The sequence below is a fragment of the Cajanus cajan genome, chromosome 8 (assembly GCF_000230855.2).
Source record: "Cajanus cajan strain Asha chromosome 8, NIPB_CcT2T_4, whole genome shotgun sequence".
In the NCBI taxonomy this organism is placed as follows: Eukaryota; Viridiplantae; Streptophyta; class Magnoliopsida; order Fabales; family Fabaceae; genus Cajanus; species Cajanus cajan.
The window spans coordinates 9,693,169-9,706,806 of NC_138524.1; the positions used below are offsets into that span (position 1 = coordinate 9,693,169).

A 13,638-nucleotide genomic window follows, 5' to 3' on the forward strand; every position below is an offset into this window, starting at 1 on the left:
AAGAAAAAGACTATATCTCTTATTTCATTTTTTGAATAATAATCCTCAAAATCTTATTCCATTAACCAATAGATAACGTCCTATTTTAATCTCTTAAAAATAAAAATAAAACTGTCTTTATGGTCAAATTTAAAAATGTCATATTTATTCCTTATTTGTATAAATAAAACAGGAGAAGGTCTTTTTTTTAAGAACAAAAACCACATTTAAAGCATATTTTCAGTTAAAGTTTCATAAATTAAAGGCCAAAGGGAAAGAATATATATATTAAAAAAACTAAAAACAAACATCACCCAATTTACAAGGACTAACTGCATTGTTTTTTAATCAGTAGAACTAAAGGCATTTAACTCTATTAATAATGAGAAATCATGAGTGAATACTGCAGATGATAGTGTTAAGAGATGTTATATTCGAGAAATAAGATAACGCTTGATATTGGTGTGGGTCCATCTAGATAACCCTTTACATCTTATCCAGGCGGGTTTTGGATCCTTGCCGCCCGTGTGCTAGTAGCTTTTGAATTCTGTAGGTTTCTACAATACAACTGGCAGAAGGCTTCTCATCATATTTATCGTGATTCGTGAGCCTCATGCTTAACATGGTTTCTATTCACTTCAGGCTATCCTTTTTTCTTATGTCTTTTTTTGGGCAAACAGTAGTGATTCAATGCTTGGATTGCTGCCTCGAGTAAAAGAAGAAGAAATTGCTTTTCACCTTTTCTTTGTAGCTGATAGACAGATACCATTGTTGGACAACACTTTAAATCCCATTAACAAATAAATTCAAGATATTCAGATAGATGACATATTATTCTTGTGGCTATCATAGGATTACAGGAATTACGTGTATTTGTCTCGTTTATGAAAGACCGAATTAGATCCATGAGCGACTTGATTATCACAAATAAGTTTTACGTCCTTGATGCCTCCATATCGAAACTGCTAGAGAAGTTGCCTAGGCCGTGTAATTTCACATAACTTCGGTATCGAGTCTAGCAATTGTAGTTTGCTTCTCGCTTCTCCATGCATTCTTGATATATGATGATGCGCATGACAAAGGCTATTCCAAGGAACATCAAGGAATTAACTTACCACATTGTCTGCAAAAGTGATGCTGCGTCTGCTAGCAGTGAGGTAATTGAGCCTACCAATAAGTTTGAAATATCTTCCCGAGTATTCTAGTGCCTCCCCCTATTCTGAAGGAACTTGACGTTGAGAGTCATAAAAGTCTCATTGGGATGGCAATCAAGCATACCAATCTCACTGAGAATATCCAAAGTTTATTTCCTTTGAGAAATGGCAATGCCAAAGGTGAATTTACCAACCTCAATGCCCAACAAATATTTATGTGGTTCCAGTTCGTTCGTCTGAAATTGACCGTGTAGCTGAGCCTTAAGTTGTTTGATACCATCATAGTCATCACTCATGATGATAATGCCATCAACATAAATCACCAAATAAATGCATGGGCCAAATGGAGAGTGAAGGGAAAAAACAAAGTAATCAGCCTCAAGGGGGAGTTAAATCAACCAAATTAGGTCTCATATCACAAGAAAATGAAGTTGCTGAATGAAAAAAAACATCATTTAGTTAAAACAACTCGTACCCTTCTCCTTCACTACAATGTTCCTCTCTATTTCTAGTGTGATGCACTTCTTACAGTATGTTATCTCATCAACCACATGCTTTCATCTGTCCTCAACAATCAAATTCTTTACTCTATTTTATACCCTCATCAAGACCTCTAAGTGTCTTTGGTAGCACCATTTTGTCCATGATCATACTCCAAGTAAAGATAAGCTTCAATACCATATAGGAATACTGGAATTGTGTGTTGATTCACACACAAACTGATTTATTTATAATCAAGAGCTAACAATAATTAGGGAAAGAAATAAATCCCTACAAAATTTCTATACAATTATGCTTGTTTCCTAATTTAGAGTAAATTCAATCATATCTTTATCAGTTACAAACCATAGTAATCACAATTTTATCATATAGAAAACTTATAAATGACTTGTCATTTTATTCCTGATTATTAAAAAAATTCAGACCCCTCCCTTCAAAACATATTTCTAAGGGTCAGAAAATGTACACCCAATAAGGCAGCATGGGATGAAGAATTCGAATAAGGAGCTTCAATGCATCCAAGCTTTATTATTAAAATTTTACAGAATTAGTATAAACGCCCTCTATGCATAAAATGACAAATAATGGAAGGCCTATATTGTTCTCCAACTTTATCATGTTAAACAATTGAAAAGATGTCTACAAGGATATTCAGAAAGACAAAAGTTATGGGTATTTCTCACAACATCAACATTCTCATACCCTCAAGAACAATAATACATTTATCAAGTACTTTCTTCTTCTAGAGAAGGGTGGTTTGTAATTCTGTGCAGTCATACCTGAAAATTTTCAAGTAAGGGTGTCCGTATGTGTTCTGCCTCTGCTTTCAGGCATAGCATGTGTGCGTGATGCATGCATGTGTGTGTGTGAAAGAGAGATGTTTTCACATGGAAGGATACAAAATGATTCTTAGGTTAAACTACCCTACAAAACAATCCCTTTTAATGATATTCACTAAAAAAAGAAAAGATTGATATTAAATGTAATAAATTGAAAATTATAGACAGTAATTAATGTAAAAAAAAATCCGGCATTAAAAGCTCGCACCCTCTAACAAAATAAATTCATGTGTAGTAATTACAGTTAAATAGTGCAAAATGAGAAACGCCCATGCAAGTCATGAATGGATTTTGTTTAAGCAGAAAAGTTTGTACAAAAGTACTTGCACTCCCATTAGACGGAGGAATACAGCTAGGTAATTGTTTCAAACGAACACGTCTATTCCATGCTAAATGCCATCTCTAGAACATAACAAACTACTTGTATAGAAGCAATCACATATATAAACAGTCTAACGAAAGATTCAAAAGACGAGTACTCATATGACATGCTTCCTAACTGCTGTTACATAATAATTATATAAAAAAAAATATTTTTATTTGTTTGTTTTTCGGTTTTTAGTAAAACATAATATTTTAGGTTTATATTACCTTCATGCTTATGCAAGCACGCAACAGTTCATCAATTACTTAAAATAATAAAGCATAAAAGATATTTAGTTTTTCCATTATATTCACTACATTGATCTTATTACTAGTCGATATGAAATCTCTAACACTTCTTCCTTGTGTCAAAGACTAAACATATGCAGGTGATCTCATAACTTTCCAATAACAGGCTGCCCAATTGGCCTAACAACAATTGTTACAATAAAGATAGACTCTATATTATTTTAGAATGTGAGTTTAGATTTGATTTAACCCCACAAAATCGGCTTATAAAGTAAAAATCCCCTTCATATACACTACTTTGGTCTTGCCATCAATTGATATGAGATCTCCAACGGTCTAAAGCCTGAATAACAGAACTATATACTGCAAGCAATGATCTTTTAAGTTTTAACATATTATACTAAAGCATTGTATGTAAAAGATATGCAATAAATGCAAACAAACACAACAGGGGTTAGAGGTGGCAGGCAAAATCAACCAATGGAATACAATACAGAAAAAAAGGGAAGAGCCACGGAGGGAAGTATGTTGATTTGCTTGATAGACAAGGAACACTAGCTAGCTGTATATACTCCAAACAGTGTTCATCATTTCAAACTCAGCCTCCTCACGTTTTAAGGGTTATTTATGAAACTTATTAGAAAACAAATTTCAGTAAAACCTTAAGCTGCCTAGAAGTGGTTTTAACTTTAAAATGTATAACGCACACCCTTTAAGCAAGAGCCTTCTTGAGTTTGAAATTTGAAGCAAAGAAAATGCATGCATGCTCAAATTATTTATTATGAAAAATGATGATAGTAAAGATCAAAGTCCTAAACATTTGTTTATAAAGGTTTTGCTTTAAATCATTAGTTCTAAATCTCTAACAAAAACAAACTTTCATTGCTCAATAGCTCATGTTTTTAGGTTGAGTTACTTTGATGGAAACATTTCCATATTTAAAAGAAAAAAAAAAGTTATATTGAATATGGACAGATGCAATCATGCAGTGTATGAAGTAAAAAACAGATATAGGTATTCTGCTTTCTTGTTACATTTTCTTCCCCTCTTGGCCAGTTTCCTTCTTGCCTTCATATTAAAAAAGAAAACTTCAATTATTTGTATATCATTTAGAATGCACCAGTTCCTGTTCTAGACTAAATGTCTATCTCCAATCAAGAAAAGTGATAACAAAGCATATATAGATGTGCACAATCTATGAATAAGGGTTCTGGTTTACCAGCCAGCATAATTTTAATAAGTGGACAAAGTAAGCTACCTTGCACTCTTTTCCACCATTTCACAAGCTAGAGAACCCAGCTTACAGATGTCAACTTTTGGAATATCACTGTAGATATAAAAGTACTAGTCAGAAAAACTACAATGATTATCAGCTTGTTAAAAGAAAACCATGAAATGAGAAATATATTACACATGATGAGAAAGCTCTTGAAGGATCGTGTCTACATCTGCAAAATGTTTTTCAATCAGCTGCACAGCACAATCTAATCCCCCAGTACTTTTCAAAAAGTATATCCGACCAAGTTCATTCACTACCCCCTGCAAGTAAAGGCAAGAAAACACAGCTTAACATGTGAACAGTTTTTCGCAACATTGATGCAGAAGATCATTAGGATGTAAATTTCTGTATTAGATGTTGATGCAAGTTCTCCAAATAAAAAAAGTATATTGAAAATTTTCAGAAGAAGTGTTCAAACATTATTTGAATTATAAGATAGTGAGACAAGCTTGAGTCTCTCCATATACAGAAGAGCTAGTAATAACATTACCATAAAAACGATGAAACCTCAGAGAAATCCTTTTTCTAATCAATTTAGCATAGATCAGATTTAAATCATTTAATAAGGATTTATTTACTTCACCAAACAATGAATACGTGTATTCTTGCAGAAGTCTCGTCAGAATTTTCATTCATTTTTTATTAAAAAATGTTAAAAATGAAGAAATGCATCCACCCTATAGAAGAAAAACTAGACGGGCTTTCATCAGAAGTAATTATTTTGCAAGAGTGGTGCCAACTTTTCATTGCAGATTTTAAAAAACCAAGTGAGTAGAAGACAAATAAATGTTGTCTGGTAGCGGAGCTTAATAAGTACCACACAGAACCTGACAGATAATCATGTCTTTTAGCATTAATCCTAATAAAAATAGCCACTAGAAGTTACAAATCAACACTCATGCCATTTTCAATGACAAATTGCAGCACATTTCCCTTTCCTCTTTTTTCTAACCACATCCATTGGAAAGTGTGTAAAAACTAAAAAGTGTCTGGATTCTTTGTATATAGACTAACCATAATAATCTGTGATTCCTGTAATAACTATGTCAACTATAAACGGTGGAGCTTCCACTGTGTAATTCAAACACATGGATATCACCAAAGGCCTCCTCTCTTTTTTCTGATTCAATTTGGTATTTAGAGCCTGAAAGAGGGGTAATCCTCAACCATGTTTCCCCCAATGAACCCACTTCATATTGGTGACTGAGTCTTCGTAACTAAATTGGAAAGTCAATGAAAAAGGCAAGGCCAATATTGCCCATCCAGGTCTGCTTCTTATTGTTAAGGAGGTTTCTCTTGTACCCTTTTGTTCTTGCCAATAACCCTTAGCAATTAGTAGATGTACTTGGCTACATGTCTCACTTATTTGAAATACTAAGGCTTATTTGTATACAAGCTAAGTGTTTTTGAGAGTTTCTTTACTGAAAAATACTCTTTATTTTTAATAGAAAAACTCTCAAAAGCACTTCTAAGCTTGTATCCAAATATGCAATAAATACAGTTGATGTATAGTAAAATGGAGGTACACACTTACACGTATATGTTGTATATACATTTTTTTTGTTTTGAAAAGGGAAAAAGAATCTGATAAATCTCTATTTACGTATATACAACATATACTTACAAATGCATTACTCTAACTGCCTTTATACATCAAGTGTAATATACAGCAAATATTTTTTGTTGTATTTCAAGTAAATGGGATATATGACTAAATATTAGCTACTGATAGCTAGGCATACCAGTAATGCCAGCTTTGTGAATCTGTACTTCAATGAAAATTATCAAGACCATTTCAATGCCATTATGTTTAAGACTTGGTGCCACTTATCCCATAAATTCTAACAACAAAATTTGCTCGAAGAACATGGACACAAATTCTGACAATCAATCTGCATGGAAAGGTTTAACTCATAGTTGGAAGACAGTTTTTTAGATGTGGTGAAAAACACTAGTCATATATTTACATTAATATATTTGCATTATTCACCATTCTTGCATGTACCGGTGAAATCATTTTCATTATTAGATTATATTAAATATGAAACTTTTCTTTTCAAAATCATTTTCCTGATTAGCCTATATTAAATTTGAGACTTTCCTTTTCAAAATCATATTCCTAACTAACTAGCTTATATTAAATTTAGATTTTCTTTGTCAAAATCATATTCCATATTAGCTTATATTAAATTTGAGACTTTCCTTTTCTAGGAATTTTGCATTTTTTAAAAAGTTGACAAATATGAATTTAATTCTGTCTCCTTTGAATTAGTCATTTAGCCTTTCCTTCTTTTTTTTAAAAAAATAAATGCTACTCAAAAAGGTAAAGCATAAATAGCTATGACCTCCCCCTCACCCAAAAGAAGAAGAAAAAACACATAGTTAATGAAATAAAATCATTTAGATCTGCAAGGTCAGCTTTAAATCAGAACAAAATGACAAAAGTTGCAAGCGCCGATTTGCCTATTAATGACTCTTAATACCGTGACAAGGAACAACCTTTCTAAAAAGTTAAATTAGAAGCATATAAATGGTTCTATATATCTAGCACCTCATGAGTTGTAACTTGATAATTAGTTACCTATAAGGAACATGTCTGCTGCCCCAGGAAAGATTCATCCATTCTTTAGAATTTCCAAAGTAAAATCCTATGGCGTGCTAATAAGGTATTTGTCTCACTCCCAGTCTTCGGTATTGTTTATTACACACAAATTACACAATGATCACACTTGAAGCCCACATCTTACAAGGCTTGTTGGTATGTGTCATGGAGTTCAGCTACTATTACTATAGATTTGACTCACCTTATCCCCCCACACTGTAAATAATCCGCTCAAAACTAGTTCAGGCTAACTCGAGTGTTGAAATAGCTTTGCAAGTTCCATAATTCCCATAAAGCACGGACACAACATAGACACTCTAAATCAACTGATATCTAAAATATAAGACATTGAGAAATTGCGCATGCATGCACACACAAACATACGCATAATCACACACAGAGAGAGAGAGTAATGAAATAAAAATAGGAATAACAAATAAAGATTTATATTAATAATCAAGATTTGCATATTCTTGTATATTCACCGTTTTCTTATGATAAGGAGTCTCAAAAAAAAATATATTTAGAATCATTATTTTAGACAAAAGAACTTGGTGTCTTCACAAAAAATCTTAGAAAAAAGAAACTGATATATCTTATAAGAAAAGTATAGTCACTTTTTTAAGCCAGTTTTCTAAGTTTTTGTTATGGTAACAAGTCTCACCAGGGTGAGACAAATTATTTTTTAATATCTTTTATTATATTTTAAGCTAACTTTCCCAAAAATTAAAAATTGAATATTTTTTAATAATATTAGCGTGTGTTCATTCATATAGAGATATTATCCCATGTGTCTTAGTTGTATAAAGGTGTTGACTTAAATGTCCAAGACAACAATTTTTTTAATTGAACACTAAATGAGAAGTGTCTAACATGAGTTAGACGACTGTTGGTGCTAGAAACATAGGTGTTAGAAAAGTATCTAACACTGCAACACTTCATACATGCTTCATAGTTCAACTCAACACCTGGAGTGGAGGCCATTACTATCATAGATCTTGGAATTATTACCAATTATGAAACAACACTACCATGTTTTTCCTCCCAGCCCCCAAAAAATCAAATATCAAATATTACATACAAGGGTAATCTGCATAACCCAATGGTTTTGATGAGATAGTCAAACATGTTTAGAACTTACAGTTCTCGGTGAATTCAAATTACAAGACAAAAGCATTATTATAAAAACCAGTTTTTATAACAGAATTTCTGTCTAGCATTAACAAAAGGGAAAATAATAAGAAACAAAAGAAGTCAAAAAACTACTACAGGTTGATGGCATCCTACCCTTCCTAGAGTTTGTAAAAATAATTACACAGCTTATTTTCCTAAATGGATTTTTCTTTCATTGTAAAATAAAAGAGATAAAAGCAAATTATTGACATCTTTGACTAAAACTCTACAAGAAACCCTACTTCAACAACATCTAGCTAATCAATCTATTGTTGGGCAAAAGCCAGAATTTAGCATTGTATCCCACCCCTGGTCCCCATCCCTGCAATTTAAACTAATAAGGACTTCCGATTGCCCACCTTTGATTTAAAATATTTTGCAACTAAAAGTAGTTTTAGAGAAACCAAGGAATTCTCTACATTACGAAATGTCAATAATAACTTATTACTAATTAAGAAAATTATAGAAGAGAAAAACTTTCGAAGGCCAAATATCACCTTCAAAAGGAAATTTGAAATTGTTCATACTTGTATATATTTTGTAGGTCACTTGATTTACCCCTATAAATAATAAAACCACATAATATGAAGTTGAATTGGGTATACATAAACAAGTTCATAGCTACACTGAAAACTGATTATCGCATGATCCTGAACCTAAACCTGTGGCCAAGGCATATAAAATAGCAACTTAAATTACCAAGGCATGTCATCAGAAATTACAACCAGATATGCTTCAGCTGTAGATATCATTAGGGATCCATTCGTTTTCACTGATTATTCTCAAGATTGATAATATTCCTCTCCATCTGTTTAAGAGTTGCAGAATAGAAAAAATAATAAGAACATTAGAAGATTTTAAGTCCCTACTAATATCCGGACATACAATGACTTCAAGTAACAGAACATCTGAGAAAACAGCATAGACAAATATTAACAGCAAGATGGCTCCTATTGAAATTTGCACATATATTAGAAAGATAATATTACATTATTAGAGTATGTTTCGTGATTAATCTGCATTCTTCACTTCACAGCAAATATTAACAGCATATCTGAGATAATATTAACAGCAAGATGGCTCCTATTGAAATTTGCACATATATTAGAAAGATAATATTACATTTTTAGAGTATGTTTCATGATTAATCTGCATTCTTCACTTCACACAGAAAATGCAAGGAATATATTCATACATAGTAAGCCAAAAATCATAATAGATGTGAATCTTGTGTATACCCCTTAAAGTTTATGATTTCTCAAACTATAAGAATTGAATAGGGACACAAAATAAAAAATCTTTTTTTTGTTGCTTTGTCTTCTTTCCTTTTTTTTTTCAATTGAAGAGAAGTTACTACAAAGTGGTAAAGATTAACAAGGAGAATAAGATATCCTCCTAGCATAAAGCCATGAAAAAATCACAATGAACATTGCAAAAAATAGCAAAACAAAAGAGGTCTCAGTCCCACTTCATGTATTAAATAAAGGCTATGAAAACAATTATGTCCCAGAGCAACTCTAACAACAAATTTTCTCGCTTATCCAGTAATTTCATTCCAAACAAGAGAACCAAGAAAAGCACACAGTCACCACAAATTGCCCTCTCCCTGACCAAAAAAGTAAAAAACTCTAAACTAAAAAAAAAAAGTTAAGTGATCTAACATATGCAGCAACTGTTGATCAATATACCAACCATTTGAAAGTGTTTCTAAATTTGGTTTGCCTTTTTTTAATCTTCTCAATTGAATCCTCGTATGTTTTAATTTTCTTCGATTTGAACATAAATGCTTTAAATTTGGTATTGTAGAAAAAAGACCAAATTTAAGCAAATAGAAAAATCAAGGATTAGTTCAGAAAATTAGAAGTATAGGCAGAAAATTGAAAAATACCATATCTTTCGAAGAAAAGAACACTGTTTTCCAGAGTTTTTATGTTTGAGTCATTTGACCTTCCATTTTCATGTAAAGACCAATCTAGATTCATATATATGAAACATTGCACCAACTGCAACTAACAAAACCCACCAGAAAATCAAAATGAGTGTATCAGTAATTGTATAACCAAAATATTTAGTCATTAATATAGAGGAAGAGAATAAAGGAACTGAAAACAAATTAAATTTCTTTTGGGACCACTTTTCTGTAATTATTATTTTTAAATAAAAATGAAACAATGAACATGCAATTTACATTGAAGGTCTTCATTGAACTTATAATCAATTGATGATTATTTTAGAAACAAAAAAGAATGAATCTATTTGAAACCACTTGTTGTTTGGGCAACAAAATAAAAAACTTCACCAAAAATAAATCATTTCCAATACCAACCAAGAAATTCCAGTTCACAATTTTCTTTTGTCTTCTTATGTAAGAAAGGGACAGCCTTAAATGGAAAATAACATGGCAACAGTAGGCAAAAAATTCAATGCATGTTTATTACAGAATTAACCAAATCATACTTGAAGCACCACAATCACAGTTATGAAACTGATTCACTAAAGCTTTATTAAAAAGAATAAATTAAAATTATTACCCCCCAAGAAAAAACTTAGCACATTAGTAACAAGATGAAAGATCAAATGCAATCTTAACATCTGTAACTGACAATTACTGACACTCTTTTTTCACCTTGCTGAGTGTGTAAATCAAGGTAGGTTGTTCAGTACACAGGTATCAAGATGCATCCGTATTGCATTTAATCAGTAAAAAAATAGAAGACAAAGGATAGTGTAATATAATATCGGTGCGGACACAAAATAATAGTTAAAAATTCTTTCAACAATTTGTATTTAATAAAGACAAAAAAAAAAAGAGGCACAATCATCAACACCAAACACGGAAAGTCAAATGGGTTTAGTTCATCAATTGAATCATAATAAAATTAACTATATATAAAAATGCTAGGTACAACCACTGTTATTGACATGAAAAAAAAAAGAAACTGCATTCAATCTATCTTTGAAGCCAAATCTAAAGTGATATTGACGTACCTTTACAAGGGTTTCAAATTTGAGCCTCAAATGAGAAAATCTGTTCTTGGTCCAATATAAAGCCAGGTAGCAACTGAAACATCTCAAGGAAGGGGTTTATCTTTACATTAAAAAAAGGTAGAATTGAACAAAATCTAGGGTGTCTAGCAATAAGGGAAAGAACAAAATAATTGATTGCTATGATCCTTTAATTTATTACTTTTATATACATTAACAATTGTCCAATGATACAATATCCCACTCTCTAAGTACCTGTGTGTAACAATTTGCTATTCTGCTATCATAATTTCAGTAGTGTTGCATCATGGGTTTAGTAAGTAGTATTAAGACTATATTTTCCAAAAATATAACACAATTCTTCAAATAGTATATAGAATATGATCCATATAGAACACACTTCATAAAATATGCTTAGGGAAACAGATGCCAATGTACTCTTTCTTTGATAAACAAGATCCCGATACTTCCACTTTGCATAATCAAATGACTTATTTCATAACAGGGATTTTTTAACTGTTGCAAATTTGTGTAATAAGTAATCATTCAAAATGGAATGATATTTTGGAGGTACTGACGAGGCAAAGTGGATAAAATGATAATGGATAAGGGCAAGAGCACATAGATAATAGATGCTACCTATATGCACATAACTCGTTGATTTGGAACATAGTTTGGTGAAAATATAACACGCATCCTAAAAAGCCAGACTGATTGTCATTCATCCACAATAACCTGTAAGTTTCTCTAATGTCACATGTAAATATAAACTACAGATTCATGATGGAGGAGTTTCCTTACCCATCCTTATCTTTCTTCTCAGAAGCATGAACAAGTTCAACACATGCACGTCTTACACTCTCTGCACCAATACTGCAATGGGCAAGGAAAAACAGAGAAATTTATTACTCAAAAATATCTAAACAAAAACAATAATCTTGTGCCACAAGGTGAAATAAGCTACGTGGATCACACAAAGCCATTAGGACCAGTTAAAAATTAAAACCAAAAATAATTAAATTAAAAATTCAGGTTTATACACATAGCTCAGTATCATTGATGTGATATAAAAAAAACACATCAACAATAAAACTTAACAATTTCTTTTTAAATCCAGCAAGGTCCAGAAATGACCAACAACAGCCATGAACCTATCACAAAAATCCAATTCCACACATTTTATTTGCCACTTGGGAATTAAGCGTACAAATGGAACAGAAGACACCCGTGTGAGAAATGACACATTTAACATCTATTTTAAATTGTGGACACAAGAAATTTAATCACCGAAGGTATAAAACACCAAATGAAAATCAAACATCTACATTGACATACATTTCTGTATCAGAAGGAAAAGTTATCCATACATGCAACATTGCAACTACACAACGGAAACTCCTCTTTGAACAGTAAACAACCAAAACAAAACACAAACAGCATCAATCAAAAAATTATCACCAAAACATTTGATAAGGATGGTAAATTTATCAAACACACAAAAATTCAGTAAATATCAGTTAAGTGCTATCATTACTTGCAGGTTTTCGCATAGAAATCCCGAGCAAGCTCACCAACTCGCGTAAAATTAACACGCTCCTGCTCACTGCACACGAGGAAAATGAAGCAGAAAGCAGAAATCGATAAACGAAGCGAATACATTAAGAAACCTAAATTGATAAGAAATTAGGAAAAGCTAAAAAAAAAAGAGTTACGCGGTTAGAGTTACATTTGGCTAGTGAGAGAAGAAAACGTGCTCCTGCAATAAAAGCAGTAGGAGGTGACAGCTCTGAGGACGGAATCGCGGCGATGAGGTTGCAGCCTCATTGATTGCAGGTTGAGGAAATCCTCGTTCACCATTCCCTGCGAAAATTGAAAACGCGATTAGTGAGAAGTGAGAAGCTAGTGGTGCGAATGTGCGAGAATGAAGGCGTAGCTACCTCATCGTACATGGAGCGGATCAAGCTGTGAAGCTGGATTTTCAGAGTGGTTATGGCCATTTAGGGAGAGAATTGAATTGAAAGCGAGAGTGAGAAGTGAAAATGAATAAATGATAGAATGAATGAATGAAAGAGCGAATAAAACAGGGTTTGGAGTTGCATGTTTTCGGGGTTCTTTCTGACGCCTCGGCGGTTACGTCACATTGGTCGGTTCAACGTTACATGCACTCAAACTTGGTCATCATCATTTCATCAATATACTCATTACTCCAGGTGCGTTTCTCTCCTTCTGGCATGTTTAGTCAAACAAAGAAACAGAAGAGAGAGAAAATGCTTCTTACAAATTCATTTATTTTCTTTCTTCCTTTCATTTTTTTCTACAATAAATGGTCAAATTAGTCTGAAAATTTTATCCCGTTCTTAATTTAGCTTCTAACTTTAATCATATTCAAAAAAAATTCCTAAAATTGTAATATGTATATGTTGTTTATTTAAATCATTTTATTAAAAAATTAAATGAAAGTATTTAATATATATATATATATATAGAATATCAAAGACATTAAAAAAATGAAAT

At 32.1% G+C, this 13,638-nt stretch overlaps 1 protein-coding gene across 6 annotated transcripts; it reads right to left on the reverse strand.

Moving 5' to 3' along the window:
• Positions 1-257: 257 nt before the first annotated feature.
• LOC109798638 (histidine-containing phosphotransfer protein 2) lies at positions 258-13,414 on the reverse strand. Of its 6 annotated transcripts, XR_003804164.2 has the most exons (9): positions 13,062-13,414; positions 12,851-12,984; positions 12,659-12,727; positions 11,926-11,997; positions 11,128-11,200; positions 10,028-10,148; positions 8,839-8,947; positions 4,497-4,624; positions 4,401-4,412 (listed from the first exon to the last, which is right to left on the reverse strand). XR_003804164.2 is itself a non-coding variant. In XM_020358975.3 (8 exons), exons 1-8 carry the CDS (start codon positions 13,119-13,121, stop codon positions 1,222-1,224), a joined length of 777 nt encoding a protein of 258 aa, XP_020214564.1. In that variant the 5' UTR covers positions 13,122-13,410; the 3' UTR covers positions 258-1,221. The 6 variants fall into 6 exon arrangements, 3 of the variants coding, with proteins under 3 accessions (XP_020214564.1, XP_020214567.1, XP_082917387.1); XM_020358975.3 differs by lacking the exons at positions 8,839-8,947; positions 10,028-10,148 and adding an exon at positions 258-1,393 and having other exon boundaries at positions 4,344-4,412; positions 13,062-13,410; XM_020358978.3 differs by lacking the exons at positions 8,839-8,947; positions 10,028-10,148 and adding an exon at positions 2,233-4,153 and having other exon boundaries at positions 4,344-4,412.
• Between the last annotated feature and the right edge of the window lie 224 nt (positions 13,415-13,638).